Genomic DNA, 19,777 nt, shown 5'->3' on the forward strand with positions numbered 1-19,777 from the left:
AAGATGGGAGTGAAAGAAGAAAGGGAGATGGAGGTGGCGTAGTCGAAAGCTACGATCCATCGCGCTATAATGGCTTCCGCCTCATTGCGCTGTAATTATCCAAAATGCCCTCTGGAATTTTTTTTCTGTGGAACGCAGTACGAGGGCACAGAAAACGATGCACACGTTACTATTTTTTGTAATGTTCATTGGCGCCGGGTCTGCTACCAGAACCCTATTTCAGGGTGATTCCTGGGTGAGGATGTGTTGTAGGGAGAGCAACGTGTTGTGCAGTCTCTTTGTAGACCGTCCAAGCCGAAAACTAGACTGTGTTCTATGCAGCTATTCCTTGGAACCTTACTCGCATAAAACGTTCATCTAAATATCGCAAGCAAAAATGAACAGAACTGCGGGCTTCACAACAGGTTCTGATGATATGGCCGCAGATTCATTGAGAAGTGGCCCACTGGATATCAAGCAGCATATAAAGTTCAATGCAGGAAAAATGATCGATTATATAGCTATGCACACCTCTGCGGAAAGTAGGAGAGAACACGCGAACGGCTGCAATTATTATTTTTCTGTAGAAAAATATCCAAATGGATAATTTGCTTGGGCAAGATGTCAAGAATATATGCACAGCTAAAAAATAATCGATTCACTGCCAGACAAAGCCCTTGTGCTGTTTACACAAAATGCGTAGTCTCTCCACGTTTGCGCAAGGGTGTACATGTTTATTGCACATGCATTTCATCTAGTTTTAACTTATTGCAGTGCTACAACATTGTGGTCCATCAACATTAATAACGAAATAAAACCTAGAGGGTTTTTATTCGCTATCACGGTGTTCAAGGAGGGTTCGTCGGTCGTTTTGTTCTGGTATCATAACTGCAGCAAATAAAGAAATCACACAGAGACGAAACACAAAAGACACTTGGTGGCTCATTGCGGGTCATTCGAAAGCACGAAACTTCACGGCAGCAGTAAAAATAAGAACGCACGAGAAGTCCTGGATATCACAAGCGGAATAGAGACAATGATACAGTCTACGATGCGTAAATGTTTGCTTACGTAAAATCACTTTTCGCGGTAAAAAGAGATGTTTGTGGTTCCAATTGTTACGCAAATACACTCTTTCATTGCACTCAGACGCTAGGAACAATTACGTTCAGCATGGCCATTTTACCATTAAAGGCGTATTGAGTGCAGTAGTCCGTGTGTTGTCCGGTTCTTCTCTGTGTGATCGTTTTTATTCATTGCAGTCAGGATTCAAAAATGCAACCTACTAGTTTAAAAGCTTGCCTTATAAATCGCTCAGCGGTAATTGTTAGAGAGCTACGCAGCACTCTAGCAGGACAGTTCTTTGCCTTCGAACGACCAACAAGCCCTCTGGCGTCGCTATGACCACTATGCCAATGACGAGATGGCAAAGAGGAAAACGTGGAGTCCAGCTTGGTTCAGGTTCGCTTATCCGCTCCATGCCTTTTTGGTTCCTCTTGTCCCCTCAGAAAGGTGTAGGCACGGTCGATGTATGCACTGAACGTCAGGATATGCCTATTTAAACTGATAATGTAAGCTCAATTGATTCAGAATAGTAAGCAGGCTGCCTACTGAACTTGAATCTCTAATAAGATAAGGCGCTTTTAGAAGCCTCATTATTTGCTCTTATTTCTCAGCTTTATCATTCAAATATACAAGTTTCTAAGTTCTGAGTCTTGAAAACAGAATGACAATGAAAGTGGAACAAATACACCATTTTTCCAATGTTGTCCAAGGATACCGATTTAATGAGCCCGCCATTCTAAAGGAAGATTTTAGATGCATGCCAGCAATAACGATATCACCTAACCTAGAGGGTGCGCTCCTATTACAGCATGACATCACTCGCACTTAGTTTTTGCGAGCAAGCACGTATTCTTTCCTGTCTGACCCGGCGTATGCTCGCGCGCCACAGAGAATACGATGCGACAGCGATGGTCGGCTCGCGTTTCGCCTCCGCCGGCATCAGGCAAGATGAGCTGAAGAACGTCGCAGTTACCAAATTGATGCAATATTCATCAAAAGCATCATAAAAAATTCGTTGTTGTTTTTTTTTTTTACTATTATTACAAGCACGGCATCATATAACTCTTTCCTTTTTTTTTTTCGACACAAAATAAATTCCAAGCAACTAGCGATGACCAGCGCCAAGGAACGCAGAGTCAGAATTAACAAGCAAGAGTTGTATCCCAGCACAGATTATAGAAAAGAGCCATGTTTTTCTCCACGTGCAGTCTTTGAGGACGACGGACATTCAACAAACGATGGGCGTCTAAAAAATCTAAGACGCCCGCTTGAGGCTTTTTTTTCCTCTCCTAAATTAACACGTTGTGCTTAAAGGAAGTGCCCTTAAGCTGACCTTGTAATTTCAGATCGAGGTTCTTTTTTATTTGCAATCTATGTACTTCTAGTATGCTTCCTTGACCCATTCTCGTTTTCAAGCTGTTTTGTTTTTCTATTTTAGCTTACTTTGTTGTGTATTTTTTTTATTAATTTGTCGTCACGAAGTTCAGGTTTTGGTAGAAGTTTTATTTTTTAAGTTTCAAACTTCTTCTCACGGGAAAAAAGATTCCTTCACTTTTTATGCTATTTACACGAATCCTCACACTTACTTTTCTGTTTATCTCTGAAACAAGAAGTACAGCAAATAGTCTGCACAGCAGCATTTACCCCATGTCTTGTTAATAAGATGCTCTCAAGTAAGCCAAGAATAAAAATGTAATTAATGTGCTCACCTTATAACTGATTGGGCTCTAGCGTCACACAATAAGTTATTTTTGAACCATCCTCAGGTAGCCGGCAGCCATGTTTGAAGGCAATGTTATTACCCATCACACATGCACAATGTTAGCCACAGAGCAGTGGCTGAATTTTATGGTTGGTATCGACTGTATCCGGGAAGAAACCATATATATTCTTTAAATAAATAGCATATCTAAGAGTTCAAACTTAAATAGACCGTCCTTTATACATTTTTCATGCTAACCAGCTATTTTCTTGATCTAAAAGCACATCGTCAGATTTTTATTTTATCAAAAAGGAAAGTGGTGCCGGCAGCTTGCTTTCAATACATGCACTGTTATTTAAGCTGAGAGAATGCAGCCTGCACTCAGTTACCCCCTTTTTTACAACATGTTGAGATGTTAAGTAATTTTGATGTGGAAAAGCTTGTAACCGTAGGTTATGTGCTTAAATTAAGAGGAGCCATGTAACACTGCCATAATTGCGTATAGTTTGACCGTGATTGAGAAGGTTTCTGCATATTGATATAGTAACTCGCCGCCCGCTGAATAGTGCTGCTGTCTTTGCTTTGAACGAGCCAATCAAATCTTTGGTTACTTTCCAACGACTGTTCCCGGAGGGAAACCCTTGTAGTACTGCTGTAGGGAGGAAGTTGCTTTTATCGTACATAGTAGATGATCCTGTTGTATTGTGTGCTCATGATCAATTAAAGAGGCTTGCATGTTGTTTGTCGATTTGCCAATAATAAACGAGAGAATAAACTTGTAGCATGCTTGTTAAATACCTTTTGTTTCTTTTCTTTAGAAGTTATTTTTCAGAATAATGGCTTCGAGTTTTCCGCTGTGCTGATAATAAAGTCGATGTAGTTTTCATGTCATTACTTTGAAGCTCGGTTCATTGAATATATATGCAGGCAGTGCTGTCACGAACAGGCGAACAAAGAAAGACAAAAGACATCATGAGCAGCAAACTTCCTTCATTGAGCATTCATGTTCACTCGATAAAGCGTACGTTTTCTTTAGTTATACGTCAGTGTTTTGCTTGCACCTAACAAATTATGTCTCTACATACTTCAAACTGTCACAGATCCACTTCGATCCACGGCGGCATCCCTCATCATCCAAACTTCGCAGTTACAATCGCTGTAATTAGGGATACGGGGAAATATACATAACGAAATCGTTCTTTTAGTTCATTTTTATTATTAACAGTAGCCATGTCTTCTCGATAGAATATCTGCGTGCTGACATTCTAGAAACGGGACAAACTCAGACTGTACAAGCGGAACACTGCCTAGGCAGCAGTGTTCTGTCGTGTGATTCATCCACAGAGGCGCTATCAAACTCGACGGCAAATCATGCATGGCCTACAAGGGAGATACTTCACTGACTCGTAGTACACTCAGCACTGGGGGGTGCGTGGGTGTGAACAAGAAAGCCACGTTTTTCAAACCAGAGAGGGGAGGTGGCACAAAAGAAAACGAGATCAAGAACGTATCACGTTGACACACTGGGGGTCAGTATCAGTGAACAGATCTCCCTCACAGCACGAACTGACACTGAGATGTGAACAGCCTTTGGTACAGTGCCCCATCACACAAGCGTCAACGCACAAACGCGCGAAAGCATGTCAAAGCTAAAATCTGCATCTCCTGCCTTTTTGTTCGCGAAAATGAGACCTGCATCTGCTTCTTTTTTGTTCGCACCCTTTCAAGGGGGCGAAAAATCGTCTGCTGTTGACTTTTGCAGCTTCCCATCAAATTCAAGGTTCGCCGCATCGTTTACAAGAATCTACTGTCAATTTGCGCGAAAAATGTTCACGGAGAAAAAAAAAGCGATTAGTAACAAGCACTTCTTTTGATACTGTGTGGTACTTAACCACCGGCACAAATGCCAGAACGTACAGCAACTGTGTAGTGTTAGGTTCAGGCACCCCAGTTACAAAGTTATGTCCTACTACCTTTGACTATGTCCTGCTCTAAATCCCGAGCGAAGAGTTTGTATTGATTGATCACCATATACGAATGAGAAAGACATTATTTCTCAATCACGCATGTTAACGTTTTGCGAACTTCAACACAGCTATCATTCTCAGGGAAGGAATGAATGGGAACAAGCACACGCTTTCTTCTTGGCAAACAACAAACGCCCACTTCTACCACATTTTTTTTTACAGACAGCTCAGGTTCACGTAAGAAAACATCAACTGACTATATAAACATTTGGAACATATGTACAGCGAACCCAGTTTACACAAGCACTGACGTAAGCATACACCGAGCTACTCATCTATTTACAACAGTGACTGTGGACCCTGCAATACGAAATACAGACTTTCATTTTTTTTCGCTCTCTTCTCCCAAAACATCAGTCTTTAAAGTGTCGGTGATGCACGTGTTTGCGTCCAGACAAAGCACAGGCAGTTATATATGTCACCAAAAAAAGTTATATCAACTCGTACATACACGGATGCATGAAGCACAAAGTAACATCGTTCCATCTTTGATTAGAAAATAAACCTTAAGTTCCGAGGAGTGCATATCCACTCGCAGGTTTCCTTTGCTCAAGTAGTACGCCAGATTGCAAATAATTCTTATTTTCGCCATTTTACTGAACCACTCTATGGCTTTCTTGCAAATTACAATTAAAGAACAGTAGATGAGGCGCCACTACGCCTAGCGGTGGTAATCCGCTGTACCAAAGTTCCGAATGACTGGGAACTCCATCTATTTCCTAAAATCTCAGTACGTTAAGTGCATAAAAAGTAGCACTGCACTTAATAAAGACAGTGTCGCCCATGTAATGGTTAGCTTGAGAGAACAAACAGGCGTGGATTTGAGGCGTTTACTGATCGCCCTGTGAGCGAAAGTTCCAACGAATGAAATACTGCAGTTTAGTTATTACCTCAAAACGAGAACGAACAGCGCAGCTTTGTGCCTCAAGCTGTACACACAAACATTTGTATAGACGCTTGTTGTGTACACCCGTGTAGTCACGTGCATGCTATATACATGCATAGATGCACGCTTCTTGATCTGTTCTGACAAAGCGGGTTCCGCACCGGGCCAAGCACTTATAGCAACGCCGCCCCGATTCCTTTTTGTTTCTTTTCAGAGGCCTGGCTTGCCATGTTTCCCGTTCACGCTTTTGTGGAAATTACGAGAGCTATATTGAACGGTAGAAAGAAGGACGACGTCTGGGCTAAGCCCGGCGCGGAGAGGCGCTTTTGAACTCAAAGTGCACAAACTAACACCACACATGGTGCAACAGACAACAAAGCGATACGGAAAGCGGCTTTTCAAGGGGGAATGGGATAGGATGCGGTACGTGGCGTAGCTACTTTCAAGTGGGTATAGAGTAGCCTCGTGCAGGACGTTCCCAGACGACGGCTTGGAAGCAACAGTCCTTCGCCGGCTTATCCATGGCCCACTGTCGGCCTCGCGCGAGAACCAGAGCCGCCCAGTTACTCGCTTCCACCGTATGCGTTGGTCAAACTCGACGCGATATGTTGGCTTTGTAAAAGTGCCGCCTGTCCTCTTCTAGCGTCAGCTGCGCCTTGTTTTCAGCCACAGATGAAGACGATTACCGCTTAAAAGCAGGTTAAATTTAAATAAAGCTCGCCCATGTTATGGTTTTGCCATTCCATTAAAATTTCTCCACGGCTATAAACCACAGTGGCCGTATAACCCTGCCAATATGAAGGCGAACGGGTGACAATGTTGGTGCCGTTAGCTCGAACCTGGACAAATGCTGCGGTAGCTGAAACACTTTATATACATTGATGTCACCTGTAACGCAAATGGTGATGATATCGCTCTTTCGTTTCATACCGCTTCAACACTGCAAGCCAACTGCCAATCCGTGCTCCATCTGTGTCTAGTTTTACTTCGGACGGGTACGCTTAGCGTTAGGCTTCAGTGCGAAGCACAGTGCTGAGGAACTGGCGAGCTGTTCTTGCCTACTAAAGCTTGTCGTCCAAACCCGTGTTCCACGGAGAGTACAATGGCAATACAGTAGTCTCTGAAGTACCATCACCACTCAAGCTGGACCCTCGCGGTGTCTCTCCTGCCATCGCACACACACGGTGGAAGACTCGGCGGAGCGCGCCCACGTTAAAAAAAAAAAAGAGTGAATGCCACGGGTCACCGTCAGGTTGACCTCTGACCCGGGGCAGCAGCCTACATTTCCTCAGCGCACACATAAAAAGCGAGAGAGAGAGAGAGTCGAAGCCGAACTGAGGCACTGCTCAGAGGTACACAGTGAAGTGTCGCGAGAGCTATTGAAGCCCAGAGTCCGGGAAAGGGGACAGCCCCTTTCCCCCACAACGAACACCTTGAAAACACGAGAATATCAATGTATACACGTCAGGACGAGTGCTTACATGTCATTCACGCAAGTGACACAACTAGTGCGTGGGTGCACGCGGCGTCTACTCTCGGTTCTTGGACGCTTCTGCTGCTGCTTCTGGCTCCACGCTTTAAGCCCCACCAATAGACACGACTTCTCCACTCAATACAAAGGCTGATCACATCTCAGTGGACGTTCCCGAAGCAAGAAGAGAGAAGCTATGTTCTCGGTGCGTCGCATTCGCGGCGACGACATTTTTTTTTTAATCTTTTGTGGGACGGCACTACCGTAGAGCGTTGCGAAAATCAATTAAACCTTCGAACACTTAGAATGCACTTAAGCGTCCTGCTCTCTCTAAAAACACGCTGTATAAACACTTGACCCTCTATAAGGACAGTCAGCTTGCTTCGGGGGAATTCGGGAAGAGAGCCCACTGGACAGGGATGGATATGGAAGCGTCAAAGAACACATTTCCGCATCCCTACATACGCTCTGAACTACCTAGATCAATCTCTACGACTTTGGGAGAAGTTCGTACATGGTATGAATTGCAGTAGCATTCGTTTAGAGCACGCGTGACCCTTCTCCCCAGGCGCTACAGAGCACCTGGCCGAATTGTCCCTCGAGCTATCCCTACCGTGCTCTCGCGGCTGAAGTGCCATTGGCACGCTCCTGCATGACTACGTATGTGATGGAGAGTGTCGTCGTTTAACCCTCTCAGGGTGGGCTACGGAGCTCTTAGCGATCGATTCTGTTCGCGGGCGTAAAGCGACGAACAAATTAACACTTGGACACCAACACGGTGCTTAAAGGGAGCACAGCCGCGGCTTAACGATTGAAATACTGCACACGAGAGCACACACTCGAGTCCGAGGGTCCGTGCCTGAAACAAGCAGTCCAAGTATAAACTCTTCTCGAGTACAGCAACTTCAAGTGCAACAACCAATTGTACAGTAAGACATAACATCGCTATTTGTTGTTGTTTTTTGTTTTTTTCTCCTCCACCTGCGTATGATGTCTCGTGTGAAACGATAGTTGCCTCTAGTGACCGAAGAGAAGGTCCCTTCCTCGCTGGTGGTGAGGGGCTGTGCAGGGGCAGCGGGTGACCGCTGTGCAGGCGGCGGTTCAAGACGAACGCGACGCCAAGCGAAGCACGTGGGGAACCGCATCCCGCAACTATCCGACGATCCCCGGCGGCGTCGACGACGACGATTCGAGCATGCACGAAAATAGTCGAGGCGGGGCCCCCACGCCAGGCCGGCCCGCGGGGGAACCCGTCGAGAGTGTGCGCGAGGCAAGAGTGCGTATTTTGTGACGATGTGTCGAAATGACGCCGACAGCGGCTGTGGCGTTCGTGTTCGGTCACTCGTCTTCCTTGTCTTCCCGGAAGAGGTAGGTTGTCCAGTAGACGAGGTTGAAGAGGGCGAACATGAGCGGAAAGAAGATCCGCGAGACGACGTCGATGCGTTTGGATCGCGTGGGAAACTTGGAAAGCCAGGCCTTGCAGAGGTTTGTCTTGGGTGTCTTCATGTGCACTTCGCATTGCCGCAACTTGTCGGCATGCAGCTCTCCGTGGTGGTGAACCAGGGGCTTCTGCGAAACATCGAATGAGGGCGAATGTTCAGAAACCTTGTAACACTCGCGGATTTACACGCTGCGATCGGAATCGAAAGCACCCAATGTACACGTGACGATGCATGTCTACAGTTTGTTTACATTTCATCGTGAAATACTCTTTCTTTCGCTACATCTAGGAAAGGCACTGCGTTATCGTTACTGGCCCGTTTGACACTGGCACCTGGTATCCTCGACCAATTTGACCTGAGAATAAAATTATCGCCAGTAGTTAAATTGCAGGAGAGGGCATCGGCAAACATAAGCACAATATGATGAACTTCAAAAACCATTGCCACATATCGAAGCAACGAAATGAAGTTTCCAGCGGAGTGCGGAACTACTTATGCAGTAGAAAAAAGAGCATCATCACGCACACAACAGCATACTTCTAGTCGCGTTGCGCTAGAGCTGCAGCAATGCAAAGGCTGGTACAATGCTCAGGGGAAGCGCTCCAAAGGAAGCAGATATGTAAATATTTCGGGGACACTTAAACTCCGCTATAGGTGTATGACTCGACAGCATCAGCGGCTCCTTTAGTGGGTTGTCTTTCGCCTACATTCGCTTGCCTACTGTTTTAACCACTAATCTCAATTTTATCTGCATTAACTCTCAAATACATACTGATTTACATGACTTCGCAAGTTGCAGCATTATAGTCATAAGGCTTAGATCAAAAGCTAGCCTTGCGCAGCCTAGGAGTAGCATGTCTCAATCGGAATCTAGGGGTCCCGGAATGTTATGTCGTCAACTCGCCCTCCGTTTTCAAAAGAGCTACCTGAGTTGACAGCTCGTGCCAAGTTGGCCGTGTTATGTAGTCTCCTGACGTCCTGCAATCTCCTCGACCAGTCACTACTCCGCCTCGTCACCTATAAAAACACCAAAGGCGTGCTAATGATTTTTCGCTTACACCGACATAGTCAGAGTTTATTGAAAACGGGTACTTTAACCTTATAGCGTTATTAGGGGAAATTATTAGCTTGCACCCGAGCGCAGTCTTACGGCAATAAAGTAAAGCAGCCAAATTTCGAATGCGAAGTTATTGCGAAGGCTTTATAGCTTCTCTTTGAAACCTATAGAGGTTTGGTGGATGGTGATGAGTACTCCCTGATCACAAATCCACTCTATTTAGTGGGGTTGCCGTGATCATTTTACAAATACCCATCTCACTTCAAGTTGTTTATCATTTCGCTCACGCCCTACCATCTAATCTGCTATAGCCAGCCTTTTTAGCTAAATTCCTCAGCAACAAGTCACTGAGGCAGTGTTATTGAGTCGCAGTTCAAGGTCAGGGCTACTTTTTCTTCCATCGAGTACCAATCAGACTAGCTTTCACATCGCTATTTGTGCGAAGGTGTTGCGAACAGTCATGAAGATGGACTCAAGCTCCAGAATAAATGTTGATTGTTTGCTTGCTATCCAAGGAAATTAATTGAAATTTTGTCTACTTTATTTTTTTTATTTTAGTGTAGTGAAATAAAACAGAAAACGAAATACAACAGGCTCTTCCAAATCTTACCTTTATGTTCCTTTACCTCTGCTCTGCTACCGGCATTGTTTGGCGTTAATTATTAACTGAATTAGCTAGCAGGCTCCTCGAAATTAAGGGCCGCAGAAAAAGTTTTGAATACGGGCAAGTGTACAGCAGGGTGACGTCCATGCCACAACGAGTTTTTTCTTGCTATAAGCTGTAGTAAGGTAGTAGCGTATTCATCAGTGATTTCAAAAACGACAGCTTTATAGGACTGGAGAGATTAAAGCTTTGTTCTTGCATTTCTGCCTAAGAATTATGCGCAAGAAATTAGTAAACATGCATCACCGCACAAAATACGTCCAAGATAAGTAAATAATTTTAACTCCATTTCTTTGCCCCACAGTTCAGTTTTAGTTTCAGATTGCCGAATTAAAGTTTTGACGTCCCAAGCGCATTGTATCACGCGGCGTATATAAAATTTGCAACATATTCACTTCCTTGTACTTTTCCATCACGTAACTCTTACAGTCAGCGGCCCAAGAAGCTGGAATGACAGCGACTGGACAAAGAGGTATTATATTGCAATTGTTTACCCTCAGGTGATCGCATGCTGGATTTTCACTCAACCTTAGCTCGCCAACTTCATGTTGAAACTGAAACTTTGTGACAAATAATGTACAATTATAAAATATTTACTGAGTTTAGACAAAATTATCGCGGAGATACATGAATATACTAATGTCTTACGCATAACTATAAACTTGAAATGCATAAAAAAACACTGATGTTTCTACGACATTAAAGTATGTTTTCAGCCTTGTGCACTAGGCGCCCAGGGTGTCCGTAGGAAAGTCCTGACTGGTCGGCAAGGTCTTCACGTCAGAGTTTATAGCCTGGTGCGCCAATTTCGCACATTAAACAGTGCTTGTAACCACGCATCGAGTGCACCTTAATAAAGCATAATGTGAAAGAGCACTCAACAAGGGTAGAGGTGGAACCTCAGCTCGCATGCCGAGTCAATGTTTCGAGAAGGGGTCTGTGTTTTAGTCTGGGCCTCATGGGGTCAAAAGTGACCGCATGATTTAAATTACTTGGTTCTCTGCAGAACTTAACTTCGCTTGCAGAAAGTTGTCAACAATATCAAGTTTCGACAACGATTCGAACCTATCTATTTTGATTGCGAGCCGAATACAGTGTAGGGTACTCCACACAAGGCGCGCTCGCGTGGTTTGCGAATGACAGGGGGTTGAGGTGGGAGGAGGGTCATATGAATATATTAGTCATGAATTCACTTAAAATAGCCTCCAAGGGCTGCATGCTGCTGAGCATATGTGTATTATACTAGTTGACCACAGGGCGCTGTCCCCTAAACCACTACAAGTGGAGCTGGATTGTCCCTTTATTGTTTAACTAAATAGCGTTAATGGCATCCTTGTCGCCAAAATGAGGCGCTGGAGTTAGAGTTGTGACAAAGAATTCCGCGGGCATAATTATCGAGATAATAAGTTGCAGGAGAACAGGGCGGGCACTGAGTGTCTGGCGGGCATATGTGCTGTCAGAGACCTCATCACATGGCCCGTACGGCAGGAGCTGTCACCTAGGATTTCTCTATTTAAATGGGCAAGGTAGGCGGAAATCCAGCACACTGGGACACTTTTACCGCGATTCAGACACTGTACTCCTAGCCGAAGCAGGCACGCTCGTGCGACTTGGCCAAAGCAGGCCGCCTTATCTACGTCGGGTTATCTTACAATTACTGAGGCAACTTATGACTGTCTGCGAATGATTATCGTATTCATGCACGAGTTAATGCCCTAGGGAATACGCGAGGACATGTACGGGAAGGGAATCCTCAAGTTAAGGCGGCAGACTGGGGCCAAAATGCTGCCACTTCACGATATGTTCCCTTCTTTGCTAAACTGAGAGGCAAGTGCAATTTCAACTGACGTGAGAAAACCACATTCTTTTCTTTGAAAATGTTGCGTGTGTGTGTGTGTCTTCTGAGAAAAAAACACATAGAGTCAAGGGAAACAAAGCACGTCTTTCGAATGAAATCATAAGCGGTGCTCACTGTTATGGAAATGCAGCGCTTTTCAGAAAAGGACAAACGCGCAGTGGACAGCACGTGTGCTAACTTTAAACTAAATTTTATTTAGTGCAGGTATGAATTTTTAAACACTGTTTGGAGACATGAAAGCTCGCACGTGCTGTAGCGCACTCTGTGCTGGTCCTTGTCTTCAAACCACTGCATTTACATAATAACACGCCAGCACGCCCGAACGCATACTGTGATACTTTCTGCATTCGATCTCACGGATGGGTTGTACTTTGCGATAGCATTCTAGTATTCACATTGTAAAAATGAAAAAAGACATGGGACTCCTTTCTGAACAAGCCCTTACACCCTACAATGTCCAAATAAACAGACACGTCTGCAAACGCAGATGGCCTTCCAGCAACTGCAGAATTCATTACACAGCTGTACCATCCTCTACTCTGTAGAAGATTGGGGCCTATTAATTCAGAGCGGCTCACAAGTTAGGGAGAAGTGGACCGATTGAATTTTGATTTTTAAGTCTGTCTGGGAGCTTGTAGCGATCGAAACCCAAAAAAAAGAGATCGGGCATAGATACAGCCTGCTTTTGTCCAAAACTTTAAGCGACGCTGGCAGGACGCCGTTGCTGTCGGCGAAGTTTTTTTTTTCGCCAATGGCTTATCCGCACACAAAGGGACAGAAAGCGCGCGGAAGGGTGCGAGGTGCTTACGGCAGCTTGCGCCGAGCCCCCCGCCGCCGCCATGGTGGGCGGCAGGGGCGGGGGCGGCCAGGTGCGCGCCATCAGGCCCTCTCCACCACCGGAGCTCACCATGGCGAAAGTGGTGGCGCCGTCCTCGAGGTGGTCCGAGTCCAGGGGCGGCTCGAGCTCCCATTTCCTCTGCTTCTGCTTCTGCATGTTCTGCCGGTGTGAATCTGACCGCGAGGCGTAGTTGACCAGGGCGAACTCGAGGAGGGCGCCGAAGACGAAGGTCAGACAGACGCCGGTCCACACGTCAATGGCCTTGGTGTAGGAAACGGGAGGCAGCGAGGCGTTGATGCCCGATATCTGCGTGGCCATGGTGAGCAACGTGGTGACGCCGAGCGATACTCGGGCAGGGATCGAGGTGGGATCGAGCCAGAAGGACACCCAGGACACGATGACCAGCATGCAGCATGGGATGTAGATCTGGATCAGGTAGTAACTGAACTCGCGCTTGAACACCAGGTCCACGCGGAGGCAGCTGTACTCTCCTGCGAAGAACAATGCGTAGAGCGACGGTTCATCCACCACCGTTGGTCTGACCTCTTCATCAACTATTGTAACCATTGTTCCCATTGCTTGGAGTGAGAAGCAGTGCAGAAGCTTAAATTTTGTGGCGCGCATTCTATCTGGGCGTTCTTTTCCAGCTTATTAATTTCTTCGTGTTAATAGTCTCGGATGTAGGAAGTACGGTCTGTTTTGGATCTGAGAGCCACAAGGTTCTTTAAGGTGACAAGCAAGAAGGCTTCCGTTCACAGAAGCAGCCGGCGCGTTCAGAAACTCCCGATTTGCCTTAAAGCTTGACGTCACAAGTGCAACTGTTTGGTTTGTTCATCATAAGAGACTCAGGCTATAAGCGACACTCACAGGTGCAAAATAATAACGGAAGAAATTATTGGCGCTGAGAAGATAATTTACAGGCGGTGTCAGATGAGAATCTAATCCGGAACCTTGGTCCTAGAATCAGACACGCCCCCCGCAAGCCACGCAGGCACATTCGTTGCGGAATTGTTCTAGTAGGACTTTGTGTCTATGTCGCATGGCCTTTAACATAATTTGTTAACTTACGGATGTACGTTAATATCCTTTTTGAAAGTAGAGAAGCAATATCTAACGCAGTAGCGATTCAGCACGTTGCAAATAGATTGTGGGTGAAGGGCGAGCGTACGCGAACAAAGATCCGCAGGGTCACCCGCTGACGTAAGCCATTAATGCTGTCCCGTTATACCCTTAAGTGCGGAGCTTCAATCTCCGCCAGTGTTTAATATAAATTTACCTGCTACCTAAGAAAATACTAAATACCACATTTCCAATCCTATCGCTCTGACATCTTCAGCGAATTTTCTCTCGTTTTTTTCGCAGTAATAGCGGGTAGCACTATCCATACCTTAATTTTCGATCGTAAGCTCACTTTCCGAATGTATTATGGTTTGTTGCTTCTTCAAGGAGGTATAGATGCTCACCCCCTCTTTGCCGGCACTGTTCAATACGCCTGTTCTGATCACCACAAGGCTTCGAAAAGAAATGACGGTGTGAAGACCGCAACTGCACTAGAAACTATACGTGTGTGCACTTACCTCAAATTACTACTTTGTGCCGTAGAAAGAAATAGCATAAAGATTGGATTTTTTTAACCGCAACACAAATAGAGAGGATAAAGAATAAATGAAAGGCAAGGAAGTTAACAAGGTGACGCACAGGTGGCTGTCCTACACGTAAGGTTAGGAAAAAAGGGACAAATATAGTAAGGAAGTGGTGGAAGCGCAATCAGTTTTGCAAGTGTCTGTCTTGGCTCTCACTGTTAGGGTGCAAGGCCTAACACTCCTGACAACCGCATATTAAGATATTCTTTAGAGGGTACCACTATCTGCATAGTTGAATCCGCGTTCGCAACACAAACGTGCTGAGCTATCCAACAACAAATAGAGATTATTCAGAATAACGTGTGCTTTGCATTAAAATGCTGCCACTGCACATAGCCAGTGGCTGCAGAAGCCTTTACCCTGTCGAAGGCCCCGTTCTGCAGTAAACCCGACGCAGGCATTGTCGGCATCGGATGTGTGAGCGAGAAATCGCGAGTATGGCTGTGGAAGGTGGAAGTTGGCAGGTGACAGGACTAGGCACTGATTTTCCTACGGGTGGTGTGACGTCCTGCGACAACACGACATGGCCGAGTTGTATGGCTCTTCCAACTCAAGCTTCACTTTGGAGGTGGAAGGTGCGGTATGAATCCAGCCTTCCATGACCCAATTGTTATACCCGCTGAGTCTAATGTGGCAGTCCTTTTTTCTCTTTCTTTACTTATTTTCGTATGGCGGACAGGCATAAAATGCGTTTTTCTTTCTATCTTTAATGGACAACGTCTGCCGCTCATTCAGAGTGACTTATCGCGTACACAATTAAAAATAACTTTTCGCCACCTTCAAAGACGTAAAAATTACTCCACTTTTAATTACGCTTTCCTCGTAAAGTCAGATGGTCAGGCTACGATGCGAAACGGCTCAAGGACGGCCCAATGAAAAAGGATGAAAGAGAGGACATGCGCTCATCCTCTTTCTGTGTGCCACTTTTGATGCACTTCCAATTATTACTGCTATGAAACAACTTGTACCGCAAAATGTTAAAGCTCACCATACTAGAGCAATGATATCTAGGAGCTATGAAGGAGGCTAGTGGCAACGAACGGAGTACTAATAAAGCAGGTTACCTGTATTTTGCCTGAACAAGATGGAAATGTAAAAAACAAATACTGGGAAATTGCTTAAGCTTAGCCTTAAGAGCAAAACGCTACGTCTTTTCCTTCTTTTCCTGTTTTATTATACGCAACTGCAGCAGTCCTACACATGATCATGCCTCATGCAATGCACACCCCAAAACGAGTAAGGTTTTAACCCTCTTAATACCAATAGAATAGAAATAAATCAGAGAAATAACTCAAGTTACCGACATTCTAGTAGAAATTAAGAAGAAGAAATGGACATGGGCAGGACATGTAGTGCGAAGAGAGGATAACCGATGGTCGCTGAGGGTAACAAACTGGATTCCAAGGGAAGGAAAGCGTAGCAGGGGGCGGCAGAAAGTTAGGTGGGCGGATGAGATTAAGAAGTTCGCAGGGGTCAAGTGGATCCAGCTAGCACAGAACCGGGTTAAGTGGAGAAATATGGGAGAGGCCTTCGCCCTGCAGTGGGTATAATCAGGCTGATGATGATGATGATGATGATGATGATGATGATGAATACGAATAAGACGCCAAATAGGACGCCCGAAAGCATTTTTGTACAGATGGAAGCCGGAACAGACGACGACGTGAAATGCACAGAGCTAGTGCGTGTTGCACGCTGCGACGCTACGATCTACGGCACCGATGGCTTCCCTATTCACTTCCCACTAGACATTCCTAATTTCGAGCCTGCTTGTATGTTTTTTTGTTTTTGTTTGTTTTTTTTCTGCGTGAAACGTCATAAGGGCGCATACAGGATTTGGACGATTTTGATAGATTCCGAAATATTCTGAACATCTTGATCGCTTCTTTCGCAGTAACATTCCCTAGCGAACGTTCGTCGTGTACAAATATTCTGCGTCTTAACTAAAGCACGCTATAAAACACATCCTCGCTGGATTGAGGATGTCAATCAAAAGACGTGGGATCGAATCACGGCCGCGGCGGCCACTTTTCAGTGGAGGCGAAAAGCAAGGCGCCGCGTGTGCTGTGCGATGTCAGTGCGCGAAATTTCCAGAGCCCTCTACTGCGGCATCTCTCATAGCCTGAGCTGATTTGTGACGGTAAACCTCATAAAACAAACCAAACATCATTAGTCTAGTAATCACCTACGACATGCCTTGAGGCTATTCGGTCAGTAAAGTTAACGTAACAAAACAGGAAGGCCGCAGATCGGCCGGAAAATGAGGCTAAAAAATTCGTTCAAGATCAGCGAGGTGTCTGTCTGAATTTGGCGTAAATGAGGTCAATATGACTTGTTCGTGGTGATTCTTATGGTTATTAATAGGCGAACTCTATGGCCCCGAATATTGACGCCATTTTCCCGCATAGAAAGCGTATACGTACGACTGCGGGGGTAAGTCGCATACAAAGCTGCACGACCACAGTTTCACGTCAGATCATCGATGTGCTAAGTTCGTCGCTTCGTTTATGGAAATGAACTTACCGGTGTTGGTCCGACTGGTGCAGTAGTCGGTCTGAAACCTCTCCAGTGTGAAACGCGGCAAGTGTAGATTTTTCGTAACCTGTACAGGATCCCCCTCTTTCCACAAGAACACCAGATCTTCAGTTGTATATCCGTCTGCACGAAAGGTAGAAAATAGATGGAAAAAAATAGACAGTTAATTAGAGACATCAAAGCGGGCTTCTTTGTTCCCTGTGCATGCGATTCCATATGACTCAAAGATGATTTTGAAGAAATGAGTTGCGCAGCGACGGACGTCTGCTGCAATTGTATCGACAAGGATTCAGACGTCACTGCAACATCCGATCGTCCGGTGAATTAATGCCCATGGCAGCTGCATATAATTCGCATGTACAAGAACAAACGTGAGCCATTATGCAGTCCGTCTCTTGTAATTACATTGGTGACGGCGTAAAACAAATACGCAATCTTCTGCAATAGGTGCATAATCCCCACACCCAACCACGGATTCGCTTTTTGCTTTTACCACTCGATTTTATCTTGCGAAACAGGCCACATATGACTCTTCCTAGCTTCGTATTCTAGCAAATATAAAAAACAGTCAAACTTTTATTTTCTTTCACACTTGCCGAATGACAATACAGCCACCTTATACTATGATACCTATTTCTACTTCGTGCTTGTTCACTAAACCCACCTACTTTCTGCCGCCCCCTGCTACGCTTTCCTTCACTTGCAATCCAATTTGTTACCCTAAGCGACCATCGGTTATCATCTCTTCACACTACATGTCCTGCCCATGTCCATTTCTTCTTAATTTCCACTAGAATGTCAGTAACTTGAGTTATTCCTCTGACCTACTCTGCACACTTCCTATCTCTTAATGTTGCCCCTACCATTTTTCGTTCCATAGCCCTCTGGGTTGTCCTCAACTTAAGTAGAAATCTCTTGGTTAGCCTCCACGTTTCAGCCCCATAGGTGAGTACAAGTAAGATGCAACTGTCTCCAGTGCAACCATTTCGTACACGTTGAGTTAGACTACAGCATGCTCAAATGAGTACCATATGTCCGCTACAGAGAAGTGCTAATTCGTCCATGACAGATAGGTTCTACGCAGCAGTGTAAAGAACATGTCAACACGTCTGACCAAAGATGTTACTACGTAAAGACAGAAGATGATCTCGGCCTGTCGTGAGCGACGGGCAAAACAGAACGAAAAACCTTTACACATGCAACACGTGGAGCTTTGCGACGGCGCTGTGTTTCATATTGCAACTTTCCGCACATTAGCACGAAAGGAATGCAGCAGACATGCAGACATGCGCCTGGAAGGTTCGCGCTGCTGCTTTTGTCCATTTGACGCCATTGGCGCCCTCTCCAACTAGCTGTAGTGCACATTATGCGAAAATAAAAGAAAGCACTAAGCTTTCTGCACAGGAGTGCTTTTCACAAATAAATCTACGTATGGATGACAAAAGCATCACACCGTCAAGAATAAAAGGGAAATTATTGAGATCAGGCTTCCCAGCCAGCGCCTCCCCTTTTTCCTTAACGATATTTCCTTTGGTGCAAGATGCAGGTGCCATACTTTCGCCAGGCTGGCTGCGGAGTTGCTGTACGGTGCGGAGAATATCTTACAGACAAAATAGCAAAATTCATTAATGTGACGCTATCATTAGTAATATGGTCACACGCTTAAACTCCATTACTGCTTTAGAAAGCTACAGTGCACGTTAAGGAACCCCAGGTGGTCGAAATTTCCAGTCCTCCACTACGGCATCTGTCATAGCCTGAGTCGCTTTGGGACGTTAAAACCCACTAAGAAAACCAAACCAAAAACCTACTGCGGCGAAGCAACCTATTCTGGATGCAACATCTCTAATCGAGTGGTCACTTCAGTACCTGACAGAAAGATAATGTCAACTAAAAAACCGGGAATGTTGTAAGCATATTCTAATAAATGCGGAAAGGAATATTAGAAAGCCATAAGCATTTTAGGGATCTGCTGAAATAAAGAAAATTATGAAGAGTTCATTGGGAAAATAATTGTTGGATACTGGTTATGAAACTGTTGGCATCAATGATTATAGGCTGCCTTTTTCTAATCCCGAGTTTTTGTAGCGGATAATAGCTGCTTTATGGCAGTAACTGCTGCCCTAGTTGGTTGTCAGCCATGATAACAAGTAATTTAGCGCAACATAGAGAAATGCAATAAAGAGAAAATCTCGGTGTCTTATTTCTTGTGAGTGTGTACACAATAAATACCCTATTATTAAGGATAATAGCTGCTTTTTGTGATGTAATATGAACGCAAGATGTGTGCACTGACATCTGTTTATTTCATGTGCGCTTGTCGGTGTGACGTTTGTACGTACACATATTTATCATGTTTTTCATGGTTGTTAGATGATTTAAGAGTCCTTCTTAGGCTCTTACTTTACACGTAGTTCTCGCTTTAGCTGATCTTGTTTTCTGCTGAATTAAAAAGGCGACATAACATCAAACTTCAAGTTTTCCTGACAATCCTTTAGCGTCCTTTGAGTATGAGGGGTGCCAACGTCAACCTTCAGCGATGGAACAGTAAAAAAGTGTGTTCTATCCCATTTGAAGAACTTCAACTTCTATAACAGGTTCTCTGCCGCT

At 44.9% G+C, this 19,777-nt stretch overlaps 1 protein-coding gene across 1 annotated transcript in view; it reads right to left on the reverse strand.

The window, feature by feature from the left end:
* Positions 1–7,646: 7,646 nt before the first annotated feature.
* GluClalpha (glycine receptor alpha 1) overlaps positions 7,647–19,777 on the reverse strand; it is a 227,086-nt gene continuing 214,955 nt past the window's right edge. The window contains exons 8-10 of the mRNA XM_084607478.1: positions 17,156–17,290; positions 12,960–13,480; positions 7,647–8,699 (exon numbers count right to left, since the gene is read on the reverse strand). Of these exons, the coding sequence (XP_084463604.1) occupies positions 8,469–8,699; positions 12,960–13,480; positions 17,156–17,290 (887 nt within the window). The 3' untranslated portion in view covers positions 7,647–8,468. The remainder of the gene's footprint in view (positions 8,700–12,959; positions 13,481–17,155; positions 17,291–19,777) is intronic.

The sequence above is a fragment of the Amblyomma maculatum genome, chromosome 6 (assembly GCF_055883805.1).
Source record: "Amblyomma maculatum isolate TAMU_Amacu chromosome 6, ASM5588380v1, whole genome shotgun sequence".
Lineage (NCBI taxonomy): Eukaryota > Metazoa > Arthropoda > Arachnida > Ixodida > Ixodidae > Amblyomma > Amblyomma maculatum.